Here is a 19851-nt window from a genome sequence, read left to right as displayed (position 1 = left end):
TACATGAAATTTAAACAAAATAGTACAATGCAAACAATTAAAGTCTTTGATTTCACACACTGGGCTCAATGCAAGTTGTAATATACTATGACTATTATTACACATTTTTCAAAAAGTTCTTGTTTTTATTTTATTTTCTTTTATAATAGATTCCACCGAAAGTGATATCAACTTAACACCATTAACTAGGAACATAATAAAGCAAAGAACAAAAGAATCCATAGTAACAAAAACTTGCTTTTGGTCTTTACCTTTATCTCCAGTTCTGCATTGAAATTTTCACACCCACATTCAACAAAGAGAATTCAACAACAGCAAAGCAGTCATATGGGGTGCTACTTCCATGGCTCCACAGCTAATCCACCCATGGAAGCCGCCATACCCAGAAGTAGTTCCGTTGAAGAATATACAGGACCCAATAATATCAAGCAAGAGGTTCTGATACAAATACCAGGATGTAAAGTTCATCTGATGGATGTAGGAGAAGCTTTTGAATTAGATCAAGGCCATTTCATGGTCATCAATACCTTGGAGGAAAATGTGCCTCTTGCTACAGTTATAAAAGTAGGAGAGGATCTCCAATGGCCTTTGACTAAAGATGAGCCTGTAGTGAAGCTAGATGCTTTCCATTACCTGTTTTCGCTGGCTGTGAAAGACGGAGAGCCTCTTAGCTATGGCTTAACCTTTTCAGAAGATAGTTATGGAAGTTTGGGTTTGCTTGATTCTTTTTTGAAAGAGCACTCTTGTTTTTCTGGCTTAAAGTTGAGTAACAAGAATGATCTTGATTGGAAGGAGTTTGCGCCGAAGGTTGAAGATTACAATCACTTTCTGTCCAAGCTTATTGCAGAAGGGACTGGTCAGATTGTAAAGGGTATCTTCATCTGCAGCAATGCTTACACCAACAAGGTTTTGTTTTACTGTCAGAATATAAATAGGGCTTAGTTTTTTTTTTCTTTTTGCTTTTCACATCTTGTTTTAAGAAACATGAAAGTACATTGTAATTTCCCGAGGCTACAAAATGCTTACAATGTGTCTTTGAAACTGTGAAAAGAAAGACTGATAAATAAGTGAAAACAGAAAGACAACTAAAAACCTATGTGAACTAAAATTTCATTTAGTAGTAAACTAAGAACTTTTGGGGGATGCCGAAATAATCAGGTTCAAAAAGGAGGAGAAACGATCCTAAATAGTCACGCAGATGAGAAAAATGGTGGTATGGCCAGGGAAAGAATGAGCAACAAGAATTCCAGTGCCTCAAAGAAGAACAAGATCAATAAAAACCTTAAACGGTATACAAAAATGACATTGAACTATTGAAGTGCATACATTACACATATATACCACAATATACTTAGTAGAGTACACAAGTGAATGATGGTTATGTGTTACTGATAATTTTCTTGTGTTTGCGAAATGCAATGTAGTGTGAGGAAGTTGTCCAAGATGACAGAAAAGTTAAGCAAATCATTGCTTAGTGGTGTTGGCATAGTTAGTGAAACAGTGATGGCTCCTTTGGTTAAATCCCAACCAGGAAAGGCATTCCTAAGGATGTTACCTGGTGAGGTGTTGTTGGCTTCCCTTGATGCAGTCAGTAAGTAAAACCAAGTCAATATATTCTGTGATAGCACCCTTTATTTATGTTCAATATTGTTATTCTGAGTTCTTTCTTTCAAATAAGCAACTGCAAAATCATGATTTTTTCCATTTCTCTTGTGATTCTGCAGACAAAGTTCTTGATGCAGCTGAAGCTGCTGAAAAACAAACTCTTTCTGCCACCTCCAAAGCCGCATCCAGAATGGTCTCTAACAGGTAAAGACCGGACTCAATCCAGAATGTATGACCTATTTCTATAACCAAAGATAAAATAAATTCAAATTGTTTTTATAAACTATCTCATGTTTGTGGAAATAAGCTGAAAACAACTTAGGGACATGTCATACGCTGTTTTCATATGTTCTCTTATACCATCTCATAAATGTTTATGTCACTATGTCAGTAAATAAGTTTAAATAAATCAATGTAAATAAGCTCTTAGACAGTTGTTGCTAACAAAATATGGCTTCTTTATCAGTATATATTATTTAACATTTAAATCCATTCATATTATACTTTGTCAACAATAGGTTTGGGGAAAATGCTGGGGAAGCTACCGAACATGTGTTTGCAACTGCAGGACATGCTGCTAACACTGCTTGGAATGTTTTTAAGATAAGAAAGGCCATTAATCCAGCTTCTTCAACTACCAAGGGTGTACTGAAAAATGCTGTCAAAAATACAAGCTTTAAATATTAAATTCCAATCAAGTTGTTTTCTACTTGTTTTTCAAAACAAAAGTGGTGGAATTAATTAGTACTTATTGTATTCACTTCAATTTCAAGCTTTCACCTTGTAAGAATTGGTAAGTCCCCTAAGCTTTAGCTTTAGAAGGATGCTACAGAAGTTGAATCCAAATTTAAAAACATTCGATGGAAATCAATTCATGTGGTACACATGAAAATGGATCATTTACATTTGGCAGAAAAGTCACAGCCTATGGAAAACTAGAACAAATAAGATGAGATGAAGAAATTAAGATAAAGAATGCACTCCTTCTCACTTAATAAATCATATCTTGTAAAAAATTCTACCATGGAATTTCAGCCATTTATTTATTTCAATTGCATTAAGTCAAAGTCATCAAGCATTGATATGTGAGAATGTGCGCCGTTTTCATATTGAATCGAATTCATCATCACAAAACCGCCTTGTAAAACGAAGAATATTACTACTTATAAATTTTTTTCCCTTAGAAAATTTAAGCCACAACGTTAAAAGGATTGCGTATTCATGTACTTTAAAGATAATTCTGGTGTTATTGTGAATTTTTAATATATTGAACTCAAATTTTACATAAAAAAACATATACACTAGATTGTTAAACATTACCCTTACAACATGCATGAATATTTTCCTACTGTTTTATATTGGACTAACTCATTATTATAAACCCGACTTATTCACTAAAAAAATACTTATTTTACAAACACATTTCAAGTCTAGTCTTATAAGATTCAAGCAATTTGTTGATGTTGATTCAATCAAACAAGTTCTAATCTAAATATAAGTTACTGTCGATAAAGAAAAATTTAAATATAACCTAGATTTATTATTTATAAAAAAAAATTATAATTTTTAACACTATTTATGAATTTGATGCAAAAGTGATGGTAAACAATTTTAATACTGTAAGTCTTTTCATAATTTATTTTATTTTAGTTTTTTTCCTTCTAAACTCTCTTTTTATCGCTCCTCTAACCTACTTACAAAATCAAAGCACTCCGTCCGTAACCCTAACTAAGCTTCAGCGCCGTCTACCGGTCACCGTCTACGTTCATCCACCGACGTCCCTCTAAGGTGCCTTCCTTTTCTCACTTTTCCCTTTCCCTTCGCTATCAGCTTAACTTATGCATAAGCACTTATATGATAACAAAAGCTTAATTAAGCTATTTATCCAATAAGGGCTTAAATAGTTTGACCTTAATAAGCAAGCTGTAGTATATATATCTAACAAGAATGAATTTTGATGACAGTGAATAACAATGAGGAAGTTAAAGTTTCATGAGGCTAAGCTTTTGAAGAAGGTGAATTTTTTGGTATGGAAGAGAGAAGGGAATCACAGAGAGGCCATGGTTATGCGACGATACCATATTACCGGACGGGATGATTACAAAAAGTATTATCATTGTTTATGTTCTTCATTTCATATTTATTTTCCCAAGTTTTACTTTTGTTTGTTTTTAGCTTATTCCTTTGTCATTGTGTGAATATGAACAGATATGCAAGTCTATGCCGGATGGTTCAGAAGTTAGTAAGTGAAGTGAAACAGATGGACCCCAAAGATCCTTTTCGAGTTGATATGACCGATAAGCTTTTGGAAAAACTGTGAGTTCATATCACTCATATATCATATTTATTCATGTTTTCCATTTTTCCTTGTGACAGAATTTTATTATTTAGTGTTGTTCCAAGATTTCCCAAATGTATCTGTGGTTCATCTATTTATTTTCTTAAAATTAAATTGGATTAGATGCTATGAATTTGGGTATTGTTAGATTCAATTTCTAATATAGCTGCAAATTATGGGGCAGTTTTTGTAACCATTTGAGAAAAGCTGGAAATACAACTGAGAAGATGAAATATAAAGAAAATTGGTGAATTGATTGTAATGGCTTTTTGGTTCTCTCATCATGATGATGACCAGAGATTTGTTATAGTATAAGTTACAAATTAGTCTAGGATAGTTGTAGCTTCATTCCTAGAAGGATAAGTTAGACCTTCCATTTCTTTCTTTTTTTTGGTGTTAACCCTCTGGTTATTAGGGGAAGAGGGGGGCCCTAGTAATCCGGAATTCTGCCGTGAGGTAAGTAAAGCAGCCTGGCCAAGAAATAGACATTTCAAATAGGGTAATTGTCCTATTTTGGTGACCTCTTTCTTTTTGTTTCTTCTTGGTAGTTATTAGTATTAATTTGAAACAAGGAAGATAAAAATAAATGTTTGCTACTTGCATGTAATTGTTTCATTCTTTCTTTTATATTTTTTTGACAGTTACAACATGGGTGTGATTCCAACCAGGCAAAGCATCACACAATGTGAACGCTTAACTGTGTCGTCCTTCTGCAGGTAAAAATAAGACATTGTTGCTTTTAATGCTTTAAATGAAATTTTAGTTATCAACTTTATTTGTTTGCTAAATAGAATCATAGAATGCATATTCATATGAAAAAATAACGATAGATTTCAGATAGGTTGATTCGAGTGGTAAGAGACTTAGACACCTTAAGCAAAATAGTTATGGAATTCCAGAGGGTTTGGAATCAGAACTTTAGCTGATTGAATTATGGCTTAACTATACATTTGGTCCCTTACGTTTATTTTAGGTTTCAATTTGGTCCCTTACGTTTAAAAAGTATCAATTTGGTCCCTTACGTTTATTTTAGGTTTCAAGTTAGTCCTTTCCGTTAGTTTTTTCACTAACACCGTTTGAACAGTACACGTGTCAGCATGTTCAAGTGCCACGTGTCAGTCCACATATGCAAATTGACTGCCACATGTGACAAAATTGACGGAAAGAACTAACTTGAAACCTAAAATAAACGTAAGGGACCAAATTGATACTTTTTAAACGTAAGGGACCAAATTGAAACCTAAAATAAACGTAAGGGACCAAATGTATAGTTAAGCCATGAATTATTGTGTAAATGAACCTATTTGTCTAATTTTTTAGTGGTCAAAAAAGTGAAGCCATGCTAGTCAAATGGGGCAAGCAATAAACAAAATCTAGGAAGCCTGAAAGCATGTATTGCTATGGACTTGGGTGAAGTATCCAATGAACCTTTCAGGCCTTCAATTTGGGATGAGAACAGTCTAGGAATGGACGACAGAGTCTAGGAATTTTGGGAATATTATTATTCCCTGTCCATGTTAATTTCAGATGTTTACGTCTGGTGTTTTAATACAGTTGAAGTAGCTTTAACATTTTGCATAATAAGTGCATGAATGTTCTAGTGGTCTAATTTTAAGAGCAAAGTTTGTCACTTAAACTCAAGAAAACTAGATATATATTGTTCTATTGTTTTGAAGCTAGGCAAGTTAACTATTTGAGTCGCATGAAAATAGATATATATTGGAGTAAGTATGGCCAAGGCTGCCATGTGATTGTAAATAACTAAATTTAGTACATGAGTTAATAGTTTTTTTTTACTCATACATGAGTGAATAGATTGACCACTAAATATTGCAATTCAGTGTTATTTTTTTTCTTCCGAAAACTGTGACTTTCAAGTTAATCAAGTTGACACACTGGTAATTGATTCTGAGTTCTGACCTCTAATCTCTCGTCATGCCAGCATTATGCAATAAGTTACAAAAATTAATTGATTTTTATGTACCAGATTTTGCTTTACATTGTCCTAATTTGCTCCAAATTATGTTCACTGTGCAGACGGAGGCTTTCAACTGTTTTGGTGAAAATGAAATTTGCTGAGCATTTGAAGGAAGCTGTAACGTATATTGAGCAGGGGCATGTTCGAGTTGGTCCAGATACAATTACAGATCCAGCTTTCCTTGTTACTAGAAACATGGAAGACTTCATTACGTGGGTGGATTCATCAAAGATCAAGAGAAAGGTGCTTCAGTACAATGACAAGTTGGATGACTATGATTTATTGAATTAATTGGCCTGTTTTGCTTTACCATTGAACAAATATTTTGTTGTGGACATGGATGAACTCTAAGACTATCCGAATTTTTAAATTTTTAGTGGATGAATTTTTAAATTTGTATGGTTCTGTTCTTTAGGGCGTAAAGAAACTTGGATGTAGGTTGTGTTTGGCCTTTCTTTAGGGCGTAAAGAGACTTTACAAGCACCCACGGTGCAAAGTTATGAGTTCTAGTCCCATTGGTACCTTTTTATATTTTTTATTTATTTTTTCTTGTATTTTATTTTTTGTATAACCATAAAAAAAATATAATAAAAATAAAAAGAAAGGGTGTATACAGCAAAGAAAAAAAGAAAATCTGGAAAAAAGTCAGAGGATCAATTTACTTGACGCCTAAGAAAAAAACAAATCAGAACCAAACTGGGAACCTTTTATTCAAATCATAACTCAAATTTCAATCAGATGAATTCTTCCCAAAATCAGAACAATCAGAATTAATACTAAACCTCATTTCTAAGCTTTATAAACCCAAGGGGTGACAAAAAAAATAAAGAAAAAAAACACTGAAAAGTTACAACAAAGACAACAGAACGCTAATCCTAAAAAAAACCAGCCTCCACGCCTCATAAGCCAAAACCTGAAGAACTTACTCACTAGTAGGAATCACTGCGCTCAAGGTAATCTTTTCTTTAAAAACAATCTGTGTCTGATCGTGTAAATATTGATTTTCGTTGTTGTTATGTGCTTGTGATGTGTTCCGAGTGATTTTCTTTTAATTGTGAGACGGGGTTGAAGGTTTGAGGGGTCGTTTTGAAAAAATAAAATTTGGTGCACTTTTAAATTTAATAACTATGAAGAATTTCAATACTATGATAATTTTAGATGTATAATGATACACTGTTTTGCAGTGTCATGGTATACTTTATTTTTTTATTAAACAAAATCGTATACTTTATTTTGTATTTGCAACATCAATATTTATAGGAATTTTGATAACATGCATAAAATTTTGGGTTCGACCTTCTACTTCATCGTAAATTAAAAGAACATCATTGAATTTTTTATTAAACATAATTTTTACTATTTTTAATTAATACTTTTAGACAGCAAATACACTAAGAAATAAATAAAAATATTTAGATGATCTAGGAGTGTGTTATTTTCTGACAGAAAGGATCTATATTCCTAGTACTATCCGACCTTTTTAACTGACGAGGATCTATGTTTCTAGTTTCTACAATCTGATGTGAATGATGTTCTAAACTGAATGAAACATTCTTTCTTTCCCAAAAAAACATACTCCGTACTTTCCAAAATAATGATGACGTGGCCATATCTTGTACCACTAGGTCATATAAATGCATGCTCGTGTGTCCCTTTCTGGCGGCGCTTAAGACACGCATTGTTTGCAACCGATCCTAATTTCCAGAGAGAGAGAGAGAGAGATTTCAATGGAGGTTTCATCAGAAGCAGAATGGTCATCTTCTTCTTCTTCGAAGCTAAGCATATACAAAGCAGCTAGAAACATTAAAAAAAGAGACAACAGTTTATATAACGCACTCAGATCTATCTACCAAGACTCTGTTTTCGTTTCTGAAATCTCTGAATTATGGCCACAACTTCCTCTTCTTGCAAATCTTCGTTGTGGCCTTTGGTACTCTTCCAATTTCCATTCAACTTGTTACTTCAAATCCACCGATGGTCACACCAACAACTGCTCTTTCTCTACTTCTCGTCTCAACCTTCATGTTGCACATCTTGCAGGTACGTATTCTTAATTCTTGTTTTTTTTCTTTCTATATATAGTTCATTCAAAGATCCTATTTTTTATTGTTTTCTTCAATTGGGTAGCGCAGAAAGGTGGTTGTATGATTGTTGATTCTACTAGAAGAGGAAAGCGTTTTCCTGATAGCATGTCTAAAACTATACCCATTTGGACCTGTGTTCTTAATCGTGCAATTGCTCATTATAGAAGAGATTTTCATATTGATAATGCTGCTGCTTCTGCATTACCACAAAAGAGTGTAAGAATTAGTATATTACTCTCTCTGTTCCTTTTTACAAAGAAACGATTTATCTGGTCCATATAATACAAACTGCAGGGAGTAATTGATTTGATTGTGTACTTCCTCTGTTAAATTTGACTTTTTTGGTACATTGTAAAAGTGATGTATTTGGTTCATAATATGTGATCATGATTGCCTGCTGTTGACTTTTAGTGAAATTCCACGCATTAATGAATATCGGGTGTTGATTTGAAATCGGATGTTTTAGATTGCATTATTAAATTACACAGGAAAAACAATCTCAGTCGCCGATTTAAATCGGACGGTTGAGAGCTGTAACTGTGTGACGCATTTACTGCATGAAATCCAACTCCTTTCAGAATATGGACCACAATGTACGGAAAAAGTTAAATTTGCTTATAATAGTGACCGGAGGGAGTATATTATTATCTCTTTTGTAATTGTGTTGTTTCCTTCATAAAACAGGAGGACTTTGTCTCTAATGGATGTGGTGAGATTGCAAGAGAAGATGGATCTTGTGATTGGGATTGCTCTTTGCACCTTCCTCTTTGGGTTCCTCAAACAGAAAAGGCTTCTATTGAGGAGCACTTAGAGGAATGGACTCAACAATTGAAAGCAAGTGGAGCTGACATTGCTTCTCTTGCTTCTTCCTTGAAGAAACCGTTACGTCCTCTTTGGATTTCTCAAAAAACTGTCATATGGTTAAATGAAGTACCTCACCAAGATTCTTGGGATTTCACTCCAATCATACTTGTATCTGCTTCTTCTTCATCGAACAATGTAAGCCAACACAACAGGACAACCTCTGAGTTTAGTTGGAATTACATACCGGGCGCAGGAGACGATGAAGAAAGTTGGTCTAGGGGTTTATCTCCACCACTCTTTTGGAATAATGTTTATGATCTTATAAACTCAGGTCCTGAATTATGTAACCAGAAGGTTGCAGAAATAGTTGAAAAGAGTAGAGTACGCCGTGCTTATAAAGGAGAAAATGCTCCACAAATTAGAGTTAAATCACTTTCACATGAAGAACCATCATTGTCTTCCGACATTACAAATGTTGAAGTTGATACACAGGCTTCTGAAGGTTTTGATATTTCTTGGTTAGGTTCAACTAATTTGGCAGTTGGTGCATCTCAATTTGGTATGCTGGCATAGTTCATTTCTCAGAACAAATTAGTATTATTGATGATATATTTGAACATAAAATAATAAATGTATGTAGTGGGCTTCGGCCCTCTTTCTCTACCAAAAAAAAATAATAATAAAAAAATAAATGTATGTAGTAGTAGTAATTTGCATTATGGCTTATATACAAATGAGACTTATAATTAAGAAAAGATGTAGTGTTTCTATTAACTGTACAAATATATTTTGTTGCCTTGTTATGCAATCTACTTGTGATAATCAACATGATTGGATAGTAAAATGTTTTGGAAATGTTTATATGGCTGAGTGTTCATGTTTTGTGCAGCTACAAATGCGGTTGATGTTGATTGCATATTGAATTGTGATCGCGAGTCCATCTCTGTCTCTCTTCCCAGTGCTGAAGCATATCTACATCTTCCAATGGTGGTTAGTATGAATTGGAATGAAAACTTCTTGTTTTTTACTACTAGAATTTTTCCACTGATTTTAATTTTTCATGGCCAGAGTTCGAAGTTTGATCGATTTTCCTTATTAAACAATCTTCCTAAAGCTGTGAGCTTCGCAAAGTTAAACCTCAACCAAGGAAAACGTCTTCTGGTTTGCTGTAATAATGGTATAGCCTCTGAATATTCTCAGTATTATTATTTTTCTACTGTTAGGATTTGTGTAATATCAAATAGCATGAATTCACTTCTTGTGTTGTATTTAGAATTTTAAAAAGTTTACTTTGTCATTGAATTTCGCTAATTCAACCGTTAATTTAAATTAAGAATACATTAATGATAAACTGCATAAAATTTAATGTAAACTTGAAAATTTTAGTTGACATTTACTTATATTTAAAAAAAAAAAACTTAATTGAGTCTTTGTTATGCTTGTCCTTAATCCTTCTAAATCAATCTGCTGGACCTATGTAAAGATTTTGTGTTGTGAAAGACCTGTCATGCCTAATATATTATTTTCATTGTTATCCAGGGGAAGATATTAGTGTATGTGTTTGCTTATCAATTTTGATGTCATTATTCGATGAACAAGGTACATATCTATATAGCTTTCATATTGTTACAAAATATATTACTTATAAATCTCATTTATAACATGGAATCAATGCATTTCAATATCCATCTATCTTTATGAATTGTTTGTACATTATCAAAATTATGGCTTGCAATCATTAACATTATCACTAAACTTTTCTTCCCCTTCACAAAGTATTGTTAGTTAATATTCCTCCATAATAATGTACCAATTCCTCTAACCTAAAAAACAAAAGCAAAGAAACAAAAATAAAATTAAAAAGATTTATTCTAATTCTCATTCTCAATATGGAAAAATCTAAAACCAATGAGTCAGCTACCACAAAGACAGTGTTAGCTTATGAAGCACCAACACTTCATAGACATATTGATATCCGATACGACATTGACACATAAATTCAATTATTTTTTTTCTCAAATAAGTACTGATATCAAATGTGTCAGGCTCGTGTCGGATGTCTGTGTGTATGTGTTGTCGGTGTTTTATGGTGACAGCATCAGTAGCCACCCCAAGCAGGAAGTGCAATACTATCTATCCATTCATTTAAACCTTCAAAGAAATTATCGGTTTCAACCATATCAGATAACTTAAATTCATTTTCCACAACAGCCTCCTCATCAAATCTTCCAAATCCTCTTTGCTCTTTGATATGGCACTAAAGGGTGTAGCAATTTCCTCTTCAGCTCCTGAGGTAGACGAAGAAACTTGTTTTGCAAAGGGTTGAGAAGAATTTTCAGCAATGACAGTTTGTGGTGACAATGGCTTCTGCCAACCAGCACAAGAATTTCTATGAGTTGAAGTAGGGTGATTATGTTCACCAATGTATGTTACTATGAACATTGCTGAGTTTGATTTGTTCCTCTCAACTTGTTTTCTAGCTAAACACCTCTTTAAACCGCTACATCTATAATATTCCCTTGGATATGGTGATCCTTTGATGGGTTTTTCTCCATATTTTCTCTATGACCATATCTCTCGTCACTAGGAATCTCCCATGATCAAATATATAGTCATGGAGGAAATATGGTCAAAAACCCATCAAAAGATCACCATATCCAAGGGGATATTCTAGATGTAGCGGTTCAAAAGGGTGTTTAGCTAGAAAACTAGTTGAGAGGAACAAATCAGACCTAACAATGTTCATAGTAACATACATTGGTGAACATAGTCACCCTGCCCCAACTCATAGAATTACTTGAGCTGGTTGGCAGAAGCCATTGTCACCACAAACTGTCATTGCTGAAGATTCTTCTCAACCCTTTGCAAAACAAGTTTCTTCGTGTACCTCAGGAGCTGAAGAGAAAATTGCTAATATCAGAGAGCAAAGAGGATTTGACGAGGTGGCTGTTGTGGAAAATGAATTTGAGTTCTATGATATGGTTGAAACCGATAATTTCTTTGAAGGTTTAGATGATTGGATAGATGGGTTTTCCAGGAATACAATAAGTATTGCAGTCACCATAAAACACCGACAACACATACACACAAACATCCGACACTACACATTTGATATCAGTACTTATTTGAGAAAATAATTGAATTTATGTGTCAATGTCGTATCGGATATCAATGTGTTGAATTGTTGGTATTTCATAAGCTAACACCGTTGTGGTAGCTGACTCATTGGTTTAAGGTTTTTCCATATTGAGAATAAGAATTAGAATAAATCTTTTTATTTTTGTTTCTTTGCTTTTGTTTTTTTAGGTTAGAGGAATTGGTACATTACTATGGAGGAATATTAACTAATAATATTTTGTGAAGGGGAAGAAAAGTTTAGTGATGATGTTACTGATTCCAAGCCATAATTTTGATAATGTACAAACAATTCATAAAGTACAGTGCATTAGAATTAGAATAAATCTTTAATGTACAGTGCATTAGCAAAGATTAAGATCCGTTAAGCTATCGACGGATCCTTGAGTTCTTATTAATATATATCATTGGTTATTTATAGGTACTTTTGATGATGGGAACTCCTTCAATACAACAAATGTCACTAAATGGGATATGAGGCGACGACTTGTATTTGTCTGTAAGTTTGCGACAAATGCTCGACCATCTAGAGGAAATTTGAGGCAAGTTTTTAACTTTCTTATTGGTGGAAAATGCAATCTTCAACTTCAGGAGGACGATGGAAGTGATGAATGATTGCTAGAACATGTGAATTTGTCACTCTTATTGTTCGTTATTACCCTTGATTTTTGTATGCGAATTTTCTGACAAATAACAGCAACTGTGCCTCATAATGGGTTTTTTCTGAGAAAGATCATTAGACGTCTGTTTGGTTCAATCGAAGCAAGGGGAGGGGAGAGAAGGGGAGGGGAGGGGAGATCTTTTAATTATTTATATGTTTGGTTCAAAAGAGGTGAAAGGAGGGGAGGTGAGGGATTTTAATTATAAACATGTTTGGTTCACGAGGGGAGGAGAGGGATAATAAAACTAAATTACTTTTTTATCCTTATAATCTTACAAAAATCTTATAATATTAAAATTATCCACTATACAAATAATTAAATATAAAAAACTCAATATACTCGAAAACTCGACAAATAAAATCATTTGTTAATAATAATTTTTTAATCTTGATGATTGATCTAACCTAATAAATAATTTAAAAAATTAATCTCTATACAGAAATTTAACATAATTTTGTAATATAACAAAATAAAGTTTAAAAAAAAAGGTACTATTAAGTATTAACGTTAAATAGAATGAAAGAAAAAGCCAAAAAATATTGTATGTAAAAATTGTTTAATCAGCAACAAGATTTTACGGAAATGTTTATTAAAAGTTTTAAGGAAATATATAGACGTGTGTATACCAACGAAGAAAAGAAAAATCTGGATTCCTTCAAAAAAAAAAAAATCTGGATAACAAAAACTATACATTATATGGACAATATTCAATGTAAAAAAAAAAAAGTAACAAAAAGCTTTGAAAAAAAAATCAAGTCAGCAATATTAAAAAAATGGATGTAAGGATAATTTTGGTATTTTAAAATAAATATGAGGATAATTATGTCAATGTAATTAAAATTGTAATAATGCATCTCTCTTCACCTCCCCTCCCCTCCAAATCCCTCCAATTTGGGGGGAAGCAAAAATTGAGTTTAGGAGGGGATTTTACTCACCTCCTCTTCCCTCCCCTCCCCTCCTAAAAATTGAACCAAACACATTTAGTTAATAATATTACCTCACCTCCCCTCCCCTCCATTTACCTCGAACCAAACAGACCCGTAAAGTGTGAATAATATCAAATAATCCTTAATACCAGATTCATTCAAAGTTTAACCTATAGAATAGTGCTCAAAATCTAATCCTTACTTTAACACCGAGTTAGGAACAGGAATAAGGAGAAGTGAGAACCACTTAAATAGAGGAATCGATTGTATTTCCTCCTTTGTTCCCCATAGCAACTGGGGATCAAAAAACACCAAATTTGATGACTTATTAAGGGAAAGACGAATCTCTGATCAAATAATGGTTTTTTTTTTTTCTTTTTCAAGTTTGAACTTTGAAGTGAATGTAAGCATTAAGTGGAGAAAATAGTTATAACTTCTTTAAAATTGTTTTATCCTATACCACCTCCAAATTAGAAAGAAGAAAATTGAGAACATTATATTTCATTCCATTAGTAATAGTTTTAAAAGTTTCAACAAACGAAGTATTGATCAACAATTTCACCGTAACAAACAAGGTCTAGCTAGTTGAAACTTGTTGTGAAGCAGATTTTTTAGCCATGTCAGCTCTGTACAGCAGGTTAGGCGGAAACACAATTTGTTGAAGTGATAACCGAGAACCATCATGACAAAGGATTTGGTCTGCTTATATGTAGATCAACTCTAGGAACTTTCATTGCCTTCTAAGGGTTGAAAATTATTGAAGAGAATCGATTGTATTCTTAGGAAATTGAAGGAGGCCTTTGCAGACGTTTTCTCTTTGTTTTCAAATCAACAACTATGATTGAAATGTTATCTTTACTATTTCTACCACAGGCAATTTCAGTGAGGCTATCAGCAACAATTTGTGTTGGAGATATTTCCTCCATTGACAAAGATCTGCGGCGCCTTCTTAGAATGTGGCGCGCCACTTCTCCTACCTCCTCATTCGTCATTACGTCCCAAAGTCCATCACTTGCCAAAATTAAACACTCATCCTCATCAGTTCTTGTTGTAAAAGTAATCTCTGGAACCGGGATAATCCATGGTCTCAAGTATCGATCACCTGAAATATCACCATTATTAGGCAGTTAAATACAAAACTAGTTATAAACCTCCTTTGCAGGCAAGCCTCTTGCCATCTAAGATTTATCTAAGATTTTAGCTGCTAGAAGCTAGTGATGTTTTATGGGATCAAAATAGTTTGTGGGACAAGTAAAGATATAAGAATCACTGAAAAAAGATAACATGTATCGCAACCTTGCGCACACAACTTTAGAATCAAAGTTATAAGATATTGAGGAACCTACAAGATGTCAAGACGTATATTTTCTCAGTCATTATGGATCAATTTCCCTGATACTATCATATGTTTCAAAATTAACACACATACAAATCCACTTAAAGCCCATAGTAAATAGGAGGAAGCTTTAAAAAATATTGACAAACTACAAAGATAAAAACATTAAGAATTTAATCTATGATAATGAAGTCTGTGGTATATTGCTAATCAGCTTCTTACTCAACATCTCAAATTTTACGAAAAATAATTGTTGTTAAAGATAAACTTACTTTTTTTTTTGACACACTTACTTTTGAAATTATGATAATAATATAATATATAACAGAGTGTAGGTAGCTATCATAATCACAGGGTGTCCAGGATCAACACCCTTTTGAGAAAGCCCTCAACTTATTTAAAGATTAAGACGTTTGACTTTGTGCAGCAGACTATTTGGACTATAATATTAGCTCAAAAACATTTCGTAAATTCTTAACCAAAGACTGAATATATAAAATCAAGGTACCTATGGCCCTGGACATTGCAAGAACACCAAACACCCTAGCTCCATTCCAGTTTATGACTTTTCCTCCTTCTCCTTCAATTCTCAAGAGTTCATCCTCTCTATCAGGCTGTAGAAGCAAGGACAATGGCATCTTAAAATCAACTGCATTTTTAGTAATGTGAAAGATATAATGTTTGTTGCATAATGGAAATCACCTCTTCATTATTTCTTTTTTCTTTTTTGGTCATCCCTTATCATATTCATGAGTTACAAGTATCTCGGAACTCCGAAAGCAGTATATGTGAAATGTTTTTATCTTTTCATATTAGTATTGTTTAGAATAGACTCAATATGCGAATTTTAAATCGTAGTCCACAACCCAATATGAAGGTTTTAGATATCTCCACAACTGCATCTCACTCAGTCGCAATATTGGTTGCATCGATCACATTTGTCCATATTTTAATTAACTTTTATTGCAAAATCAATATTCACAATAGATAACCACAATTGAGAACATGAAAACTAAAGAATGCATAAAACAACAAAGACAAATGGGGTTATGACAAGACCTTTTGATCCACAGTCAATGGGACTGTTTCAGTCCTGCGGCAAAGAATGGCCCTTGAGTCGCCACAGTTTGATGTAATAATTTGGCAACCAGATAGAACAACCACAGAGGCAGTAGATCCAACCATTTCTGGTGCAACTTCATCTGATTCGATTTCCTTGTCAGTCCTCTCAAAGCCATTAGCAAATACAGCTTCCCACTTTCTCTGCCATTCAGCGCCATATGCTATTTCTCGCTCCCACTCCTCTGCTATAACACTGTGCATTCGCTTGGCACAAAATTTAGCAACCTTGGATTAAATTACCACAAATGTTAGAAGAACGGTACACGCCAGTATGATGCATTCTGACATTCTATGCTATAAAGGCCACGTTGAAGAAATACATTCGACTAGAATCAAAGCTTAATATACTTCTTCATATATATGTAAAAGATAAGCTTATAATTAATATGTACTGTCTTTCAGAGTTCAGTTTCCTTCTTCTCCCGTCTTTGATCTATCATAATTCTGAAATAAATAGTTATCTCAAGAAAATACTCCTTTTTTGGAATGTCCTGAAGTGACAAATAAATACTCAATTTAACATGTAAACAACATGTGTTATCAACTCCATTAAAAAAAAAAATGGAAGTGTCAATTACTTCAAAAGTAAACAGAAATGTCCATTTATTTTAAGAAATAGAAAGGACCTCAGTTCAATATCATGTGTGGGTGGAAAACAAAAAAAATGGATGTGTAACATTATAATCTACCATGAGTTTAACCAATGTATTAAAATTTAGGTTAAGTGAATCAAGTCTTTCTCGATGCATCTCACTATTATATTAAATAAAATGTGATGTAATATATTGATTCAATGGTGAAAATAAACTTATACGTGATAAATGACTTGTCACACTTGCCCATATTAGACAACCTAAAATTTATGTCTGCAGTTTGATTTGGTTTTAAAAAAATTATCTGAAATTTGATTTGATCTAAGTGATTTTCATAAAAGGGTGTCCAGCAGTAATATTCGGCATTCACCTATGATTTTCAATTTTTTGAACCAGTTTACAAGTTTATTTTGGATTAATTTGGTTTACGGTATCCTGTGGAATGGAAACATTATGAGATAGATTCTTGGACAATTTCAGAAAGTAATCTCATTTCATAGCTTTTGATATTTAAAATTAATGCACACGTATTAAGAGTAAGACAATAATTTTCATAAAAAAATATGAGGTGGCAGCATCTTCTCAATTCTCATATTTATGTGGCTGTATGAGAACTTGACCCATTGGCGGTGATGGGGATTGATGATGCTTTCAAAAACGAACTTTTGGAGTAATAAAAATGAAAATAGGTAGTATAATATTGAGTGATGAAAATTGTATTTAAACCTCCTTCAATAAAAAAAATATTTAAGCCGTTGAAATTGAATAAACTTTTCCCAGAAAGGGCAGACTCACCTCAACAATCATCCTCAACCCTGTATAATAATATGCTATGACAAAAGTGTTGCAAAGGACATAATGAAGCATAGGTCCCATTTACCCACACATGTCATGAAATGAACAGCATACCCTTTCTTTCTAAAAGAAAAAAGAAGCTCATCCTTCCATTCCAACCCACGTAGCTCAACCTTTTCCTCCAAAGCTCATTCTCCCCCAATAAAGACATTATATTCATAATCACTAGCACAAAATAATTATGCTCATTTTCAAAGATCATATGTCAACTTCTCTAACACTTAACATTCCTTTTGAATATAAAGCAAAAGTTGTTTTGTGACTCAGCAGGGACATCACATTATATATGAATAATTGAAATTTTAACTTCAAAAATTAAACTTATTCATGATGAAATTCTAACCATTAAATAACCAAAAAATAAAAATAAAATAAAGATGAATACCAATTGTGATTGGTCTGTAAGGAAACAAAGTTGAGATCTAGGTCCCTGTAAGCAATCTCTATTGCTATTCCGAATTCATACTCCTATAATTCGCACTAGTAATAGTATCTGCCCTAAAAGAGAGAAAAGAAAAGGCTAGTAGTAGTAGTATTTTTTGACTAAATTGTCAAATACCCCCTAAAATTTTAAAATTTGTCAAATATTTTCCTGAAATTTGAAAATAGGCAAATACCCCCTGAAATTATAAAAAGTCAATCAAATTGCCCTGACGTGGACTCTGACTGGTAAAAAGTCAGTGGGCAATTTGATTGACTTTTTATAATTTCAGGGGTATTTGCCTATTTCCAAATTTTATAGGGGTATTTGATGAATTTTAAAATTCCAGGTGATATTTGACAGTTTACTCAGTATTTTTTTGACAAAAATAGTAGTAGTAGTAGTATTATACAACCCGGAACACTCGATATATTTACGATAAAATTTTAACCACTAAACTAATTGACAAAAAAATAAAAATAAAGTAAAAGATGAATACCAGTTGTGATTGGTCTGTGATGGAAAAAGTTGAGATATAGGTGACTCTAAGCAATCCCTATTGCTATTCCAAATTCGTATAATTCATACTAGTAATAGTATCTGTCCTAAAAGAGAGAAGAGAAAAGGCCCACACCAGTAGTAGTATACAAACGTGTCACCACAGAACGTAACGCGCCATTATTTATCTCTCTTTTTGTGGACCACTCTACCTATAACACGTGTCCTTCCTCAGAAACACATTCACCAACTACATTCCCCTTTAAGTTTACTAGAACCACAATTATCAAATGAAATTTTCAGCTTCTAAACTTAACATAAAATTCCTAATATTGAAATTAATTAATTGACCACAACATATACTCCATAAACAGAAAACAAAATAAAAATTATAAATAAAGTAAATAAATATACAGTAGTATGTATGCAGTTACTATATATCATGCATTCATTTCAAAACGCCACAAAATAAATAAAATAGAAACCGATTTTATTTTATTTTCGAAATAATAATAATTAAATAAATATTAAATATATACCTGAGAGCCACCGTGGCCGTCGTAAACGCCGAAGAAATGAACAGGAGTGATCTCACCGGAGGATCTAGAACCGGGAGCTGTGCAACCGCCAACGTGATCGCAAGTGCGAGACATAAATCCCGGAATAACGGCGATAGCGTCCTCCATCTCTTTCCGCCTTCCAATCACCGAAGTATGTCCCCAACTCACTCCCTTGTTATTCCTTCCCACGCACTTCTCCCTCACCGCCATCATAACAACTTCTTCCGGAGCGACAGTGACGTTATCACCTTCACTGGACACAGAAATCAACGGAGGTGCAAGAATCAGACGGTTAACCGTGAATGTTGAAATCTCACCTGAACCGCTACTGATAGAGGAAATGTCGCCGGAACTGTTGAAGTTACGGAAATCTTCAGTGCTGAATACGGAGGAAATGCCTGAACCAGAGCTTGTGGACGTTAACTGATCAGAGTCAACTCGTTCGAGTTGCGCATCTGAATCGTCCAAAGGTTCCATAACGCAGCTAGCAGTTGAGTGAAAGTGAGAGAGAGAGGAGACGATAAAAGAAGAAGAAAGGACATGTAAGAAAGTGACACGTGTTAGGAAATTTGTTGTAAGTTTATTTGATGGCACACGCATCCATTGTGATTTGTAATTGTTTGAGGAGGAAATAGAAATGAGGCACCAACTGTTTGTAGTCGTGCTCACCTGCCTTATGCTACGACTCCGCCTGTACCCCCTTTGATTGGTTTTGCATTTCATCTAGTCGCGAGAGATCTAATAAAGAGAATGATATATTTACCTGAATAGATTGATCGTGGTCGCAGTGAAATGCTAGTACATTGTGGATTAATGAATGTTAGAATAACGGTTAAAGAATCATAATCGACGATAAATTATTTTAATGTTGGCCGTTATAAAAGTGTTGACTTTTATGGTTGTTGAGTAGCAATGCAGGACTTTAAGGGTGCGT

At 33.6% G+C, this 19851-nt stretch overlaps 4 protein-coding genes across 6 annotated transcripts; 3 read left to right on the top strand and 1 right to left on the bottom strand.

Annotated features, from left to right (window-relative positions):
• The first annotated feature begins 166 nt into the window (after positions 1-166).
• Positions 167-2491, top strand: LOC123915515 (senescence/dehydration-associated protein At4g35985, chloroplastic-like). Its single transcript, XM_045966668.1, has 5 exons — positions 167-906; positions 1159-1289; positions 1425-1591; positions 1725-1809; positions 2124-2491. The coding sequence occupies exons 1-5, from the start codon at positions 328-330 to the stop codon at positions 2290-2292; spliced, it is 1131 nt and encodes a 376-aa protein (XP_045822624.1). The 5' UTR covers positions 167-327; the 3' UTR covers positions 2293-2491.
• Positions 2492-3249: 758 nt separating this feature from the next.
• On the top strand, positions 3250-6372 carry LOC123915516 (U3 small nucleolar ribonucleoprotein protein IMP3-like). Its single transcript, XM_045966669.1, has 5 exons — positions 3250-3393; positions 3570-3712; positions 3814-3921; positions 4585-4659; positions 5981-6372. Exons 2-5 carry the CDS (start codon positions 3579-3581, stop codon positions 6210-6212), a joined length of 549 nt encoding a protein of 182 aa, XP_045822625.1. The 5' UTR covers positions 3250-3393; positions 3570-3578; the 3' UTR covers positions 6213-6372.
• Positions 6373-7577: 1205 nt separating this feature from the next.
• Positions 7578-12686, top strand: LOC123915512 (uncharacterized protein C3F10.06c). Of its 3 annotated transcripts, none has more exons than XM_045966666.1 (7): positions 7578-7961; positions 8054-8221; positions 8690-9368; positions 9699-9799; positions 9878-9986; positions 10349-10408; positions 12366-12686. In XM_045966666.1, the coding sequence occupies exons 1-7, from the start codon at positions 7896-7898 to the stop codon at positions 12557-12559; spliced, it is 1377 nt and encodes a 458-aa protein (XP_045822622.1). In that variant the 5' UTR covers positions 7578-7895; the 3' UTR covers positions 12560-12686. The 3 variants fall into 3 exon arrangements, with proteins under 3 accessions (XP_045822622.1, XP_045822620.1, XP_045822621.1); XM_045966664.1 differs by having other exon boundaries at positions 7580-7961; positions 8049-8221; XM_045966665.1 differs by having other exon boundaries at positions 7583-7961; positions 9699-9986.
• A 1331-nt stretch (positions 12687-14017) lies between these two features.
• LOC123915513 (protein phosphatase 2C 56-like) lies at positions 14018-19621 on the bottom strand. The gene is made up of 4 exons (XM_045966667.1): positions 18897-19621; positions 15928-16215; positions 15377-15482; positions 14018-14634 (listed from the first exon to the last, which is right to left on the bottom strand). Exons 1-4 carry the CDS (start codon positions 19515-19517, stop codon positions 14312-14314), a joined length of 1338 nt encoding a protein of 445 aa, XP_045822623.1. The 5' UTR covers positions 19518-19621; the 3' UTR covers positions 14018-14311.
• Between the last annotated feature and the right edge of the window lie 230 nt (positions 19622-19851).

This window comes from Trifolium pratense, linkage group LG3 (assembly GCF_020283565.1).
Source record: "Trifolium pratense cultivar HEN17-A07 linkage group LG3, ARS_RC_1.1, whole genome shotgun sequence".
Taxonomy (NCBI): Eukaryota; Viridiplantae; Streptophyta; class Magnoliopsida; order Fabales; family Fabaceae; genus Trifolium; species Trifolium pratense.
The sequence above is the reverse complement of the archived record's forward strand: the minus strand, read 5'-3'. Positions and strand labels throughout refer to the sequence as shown.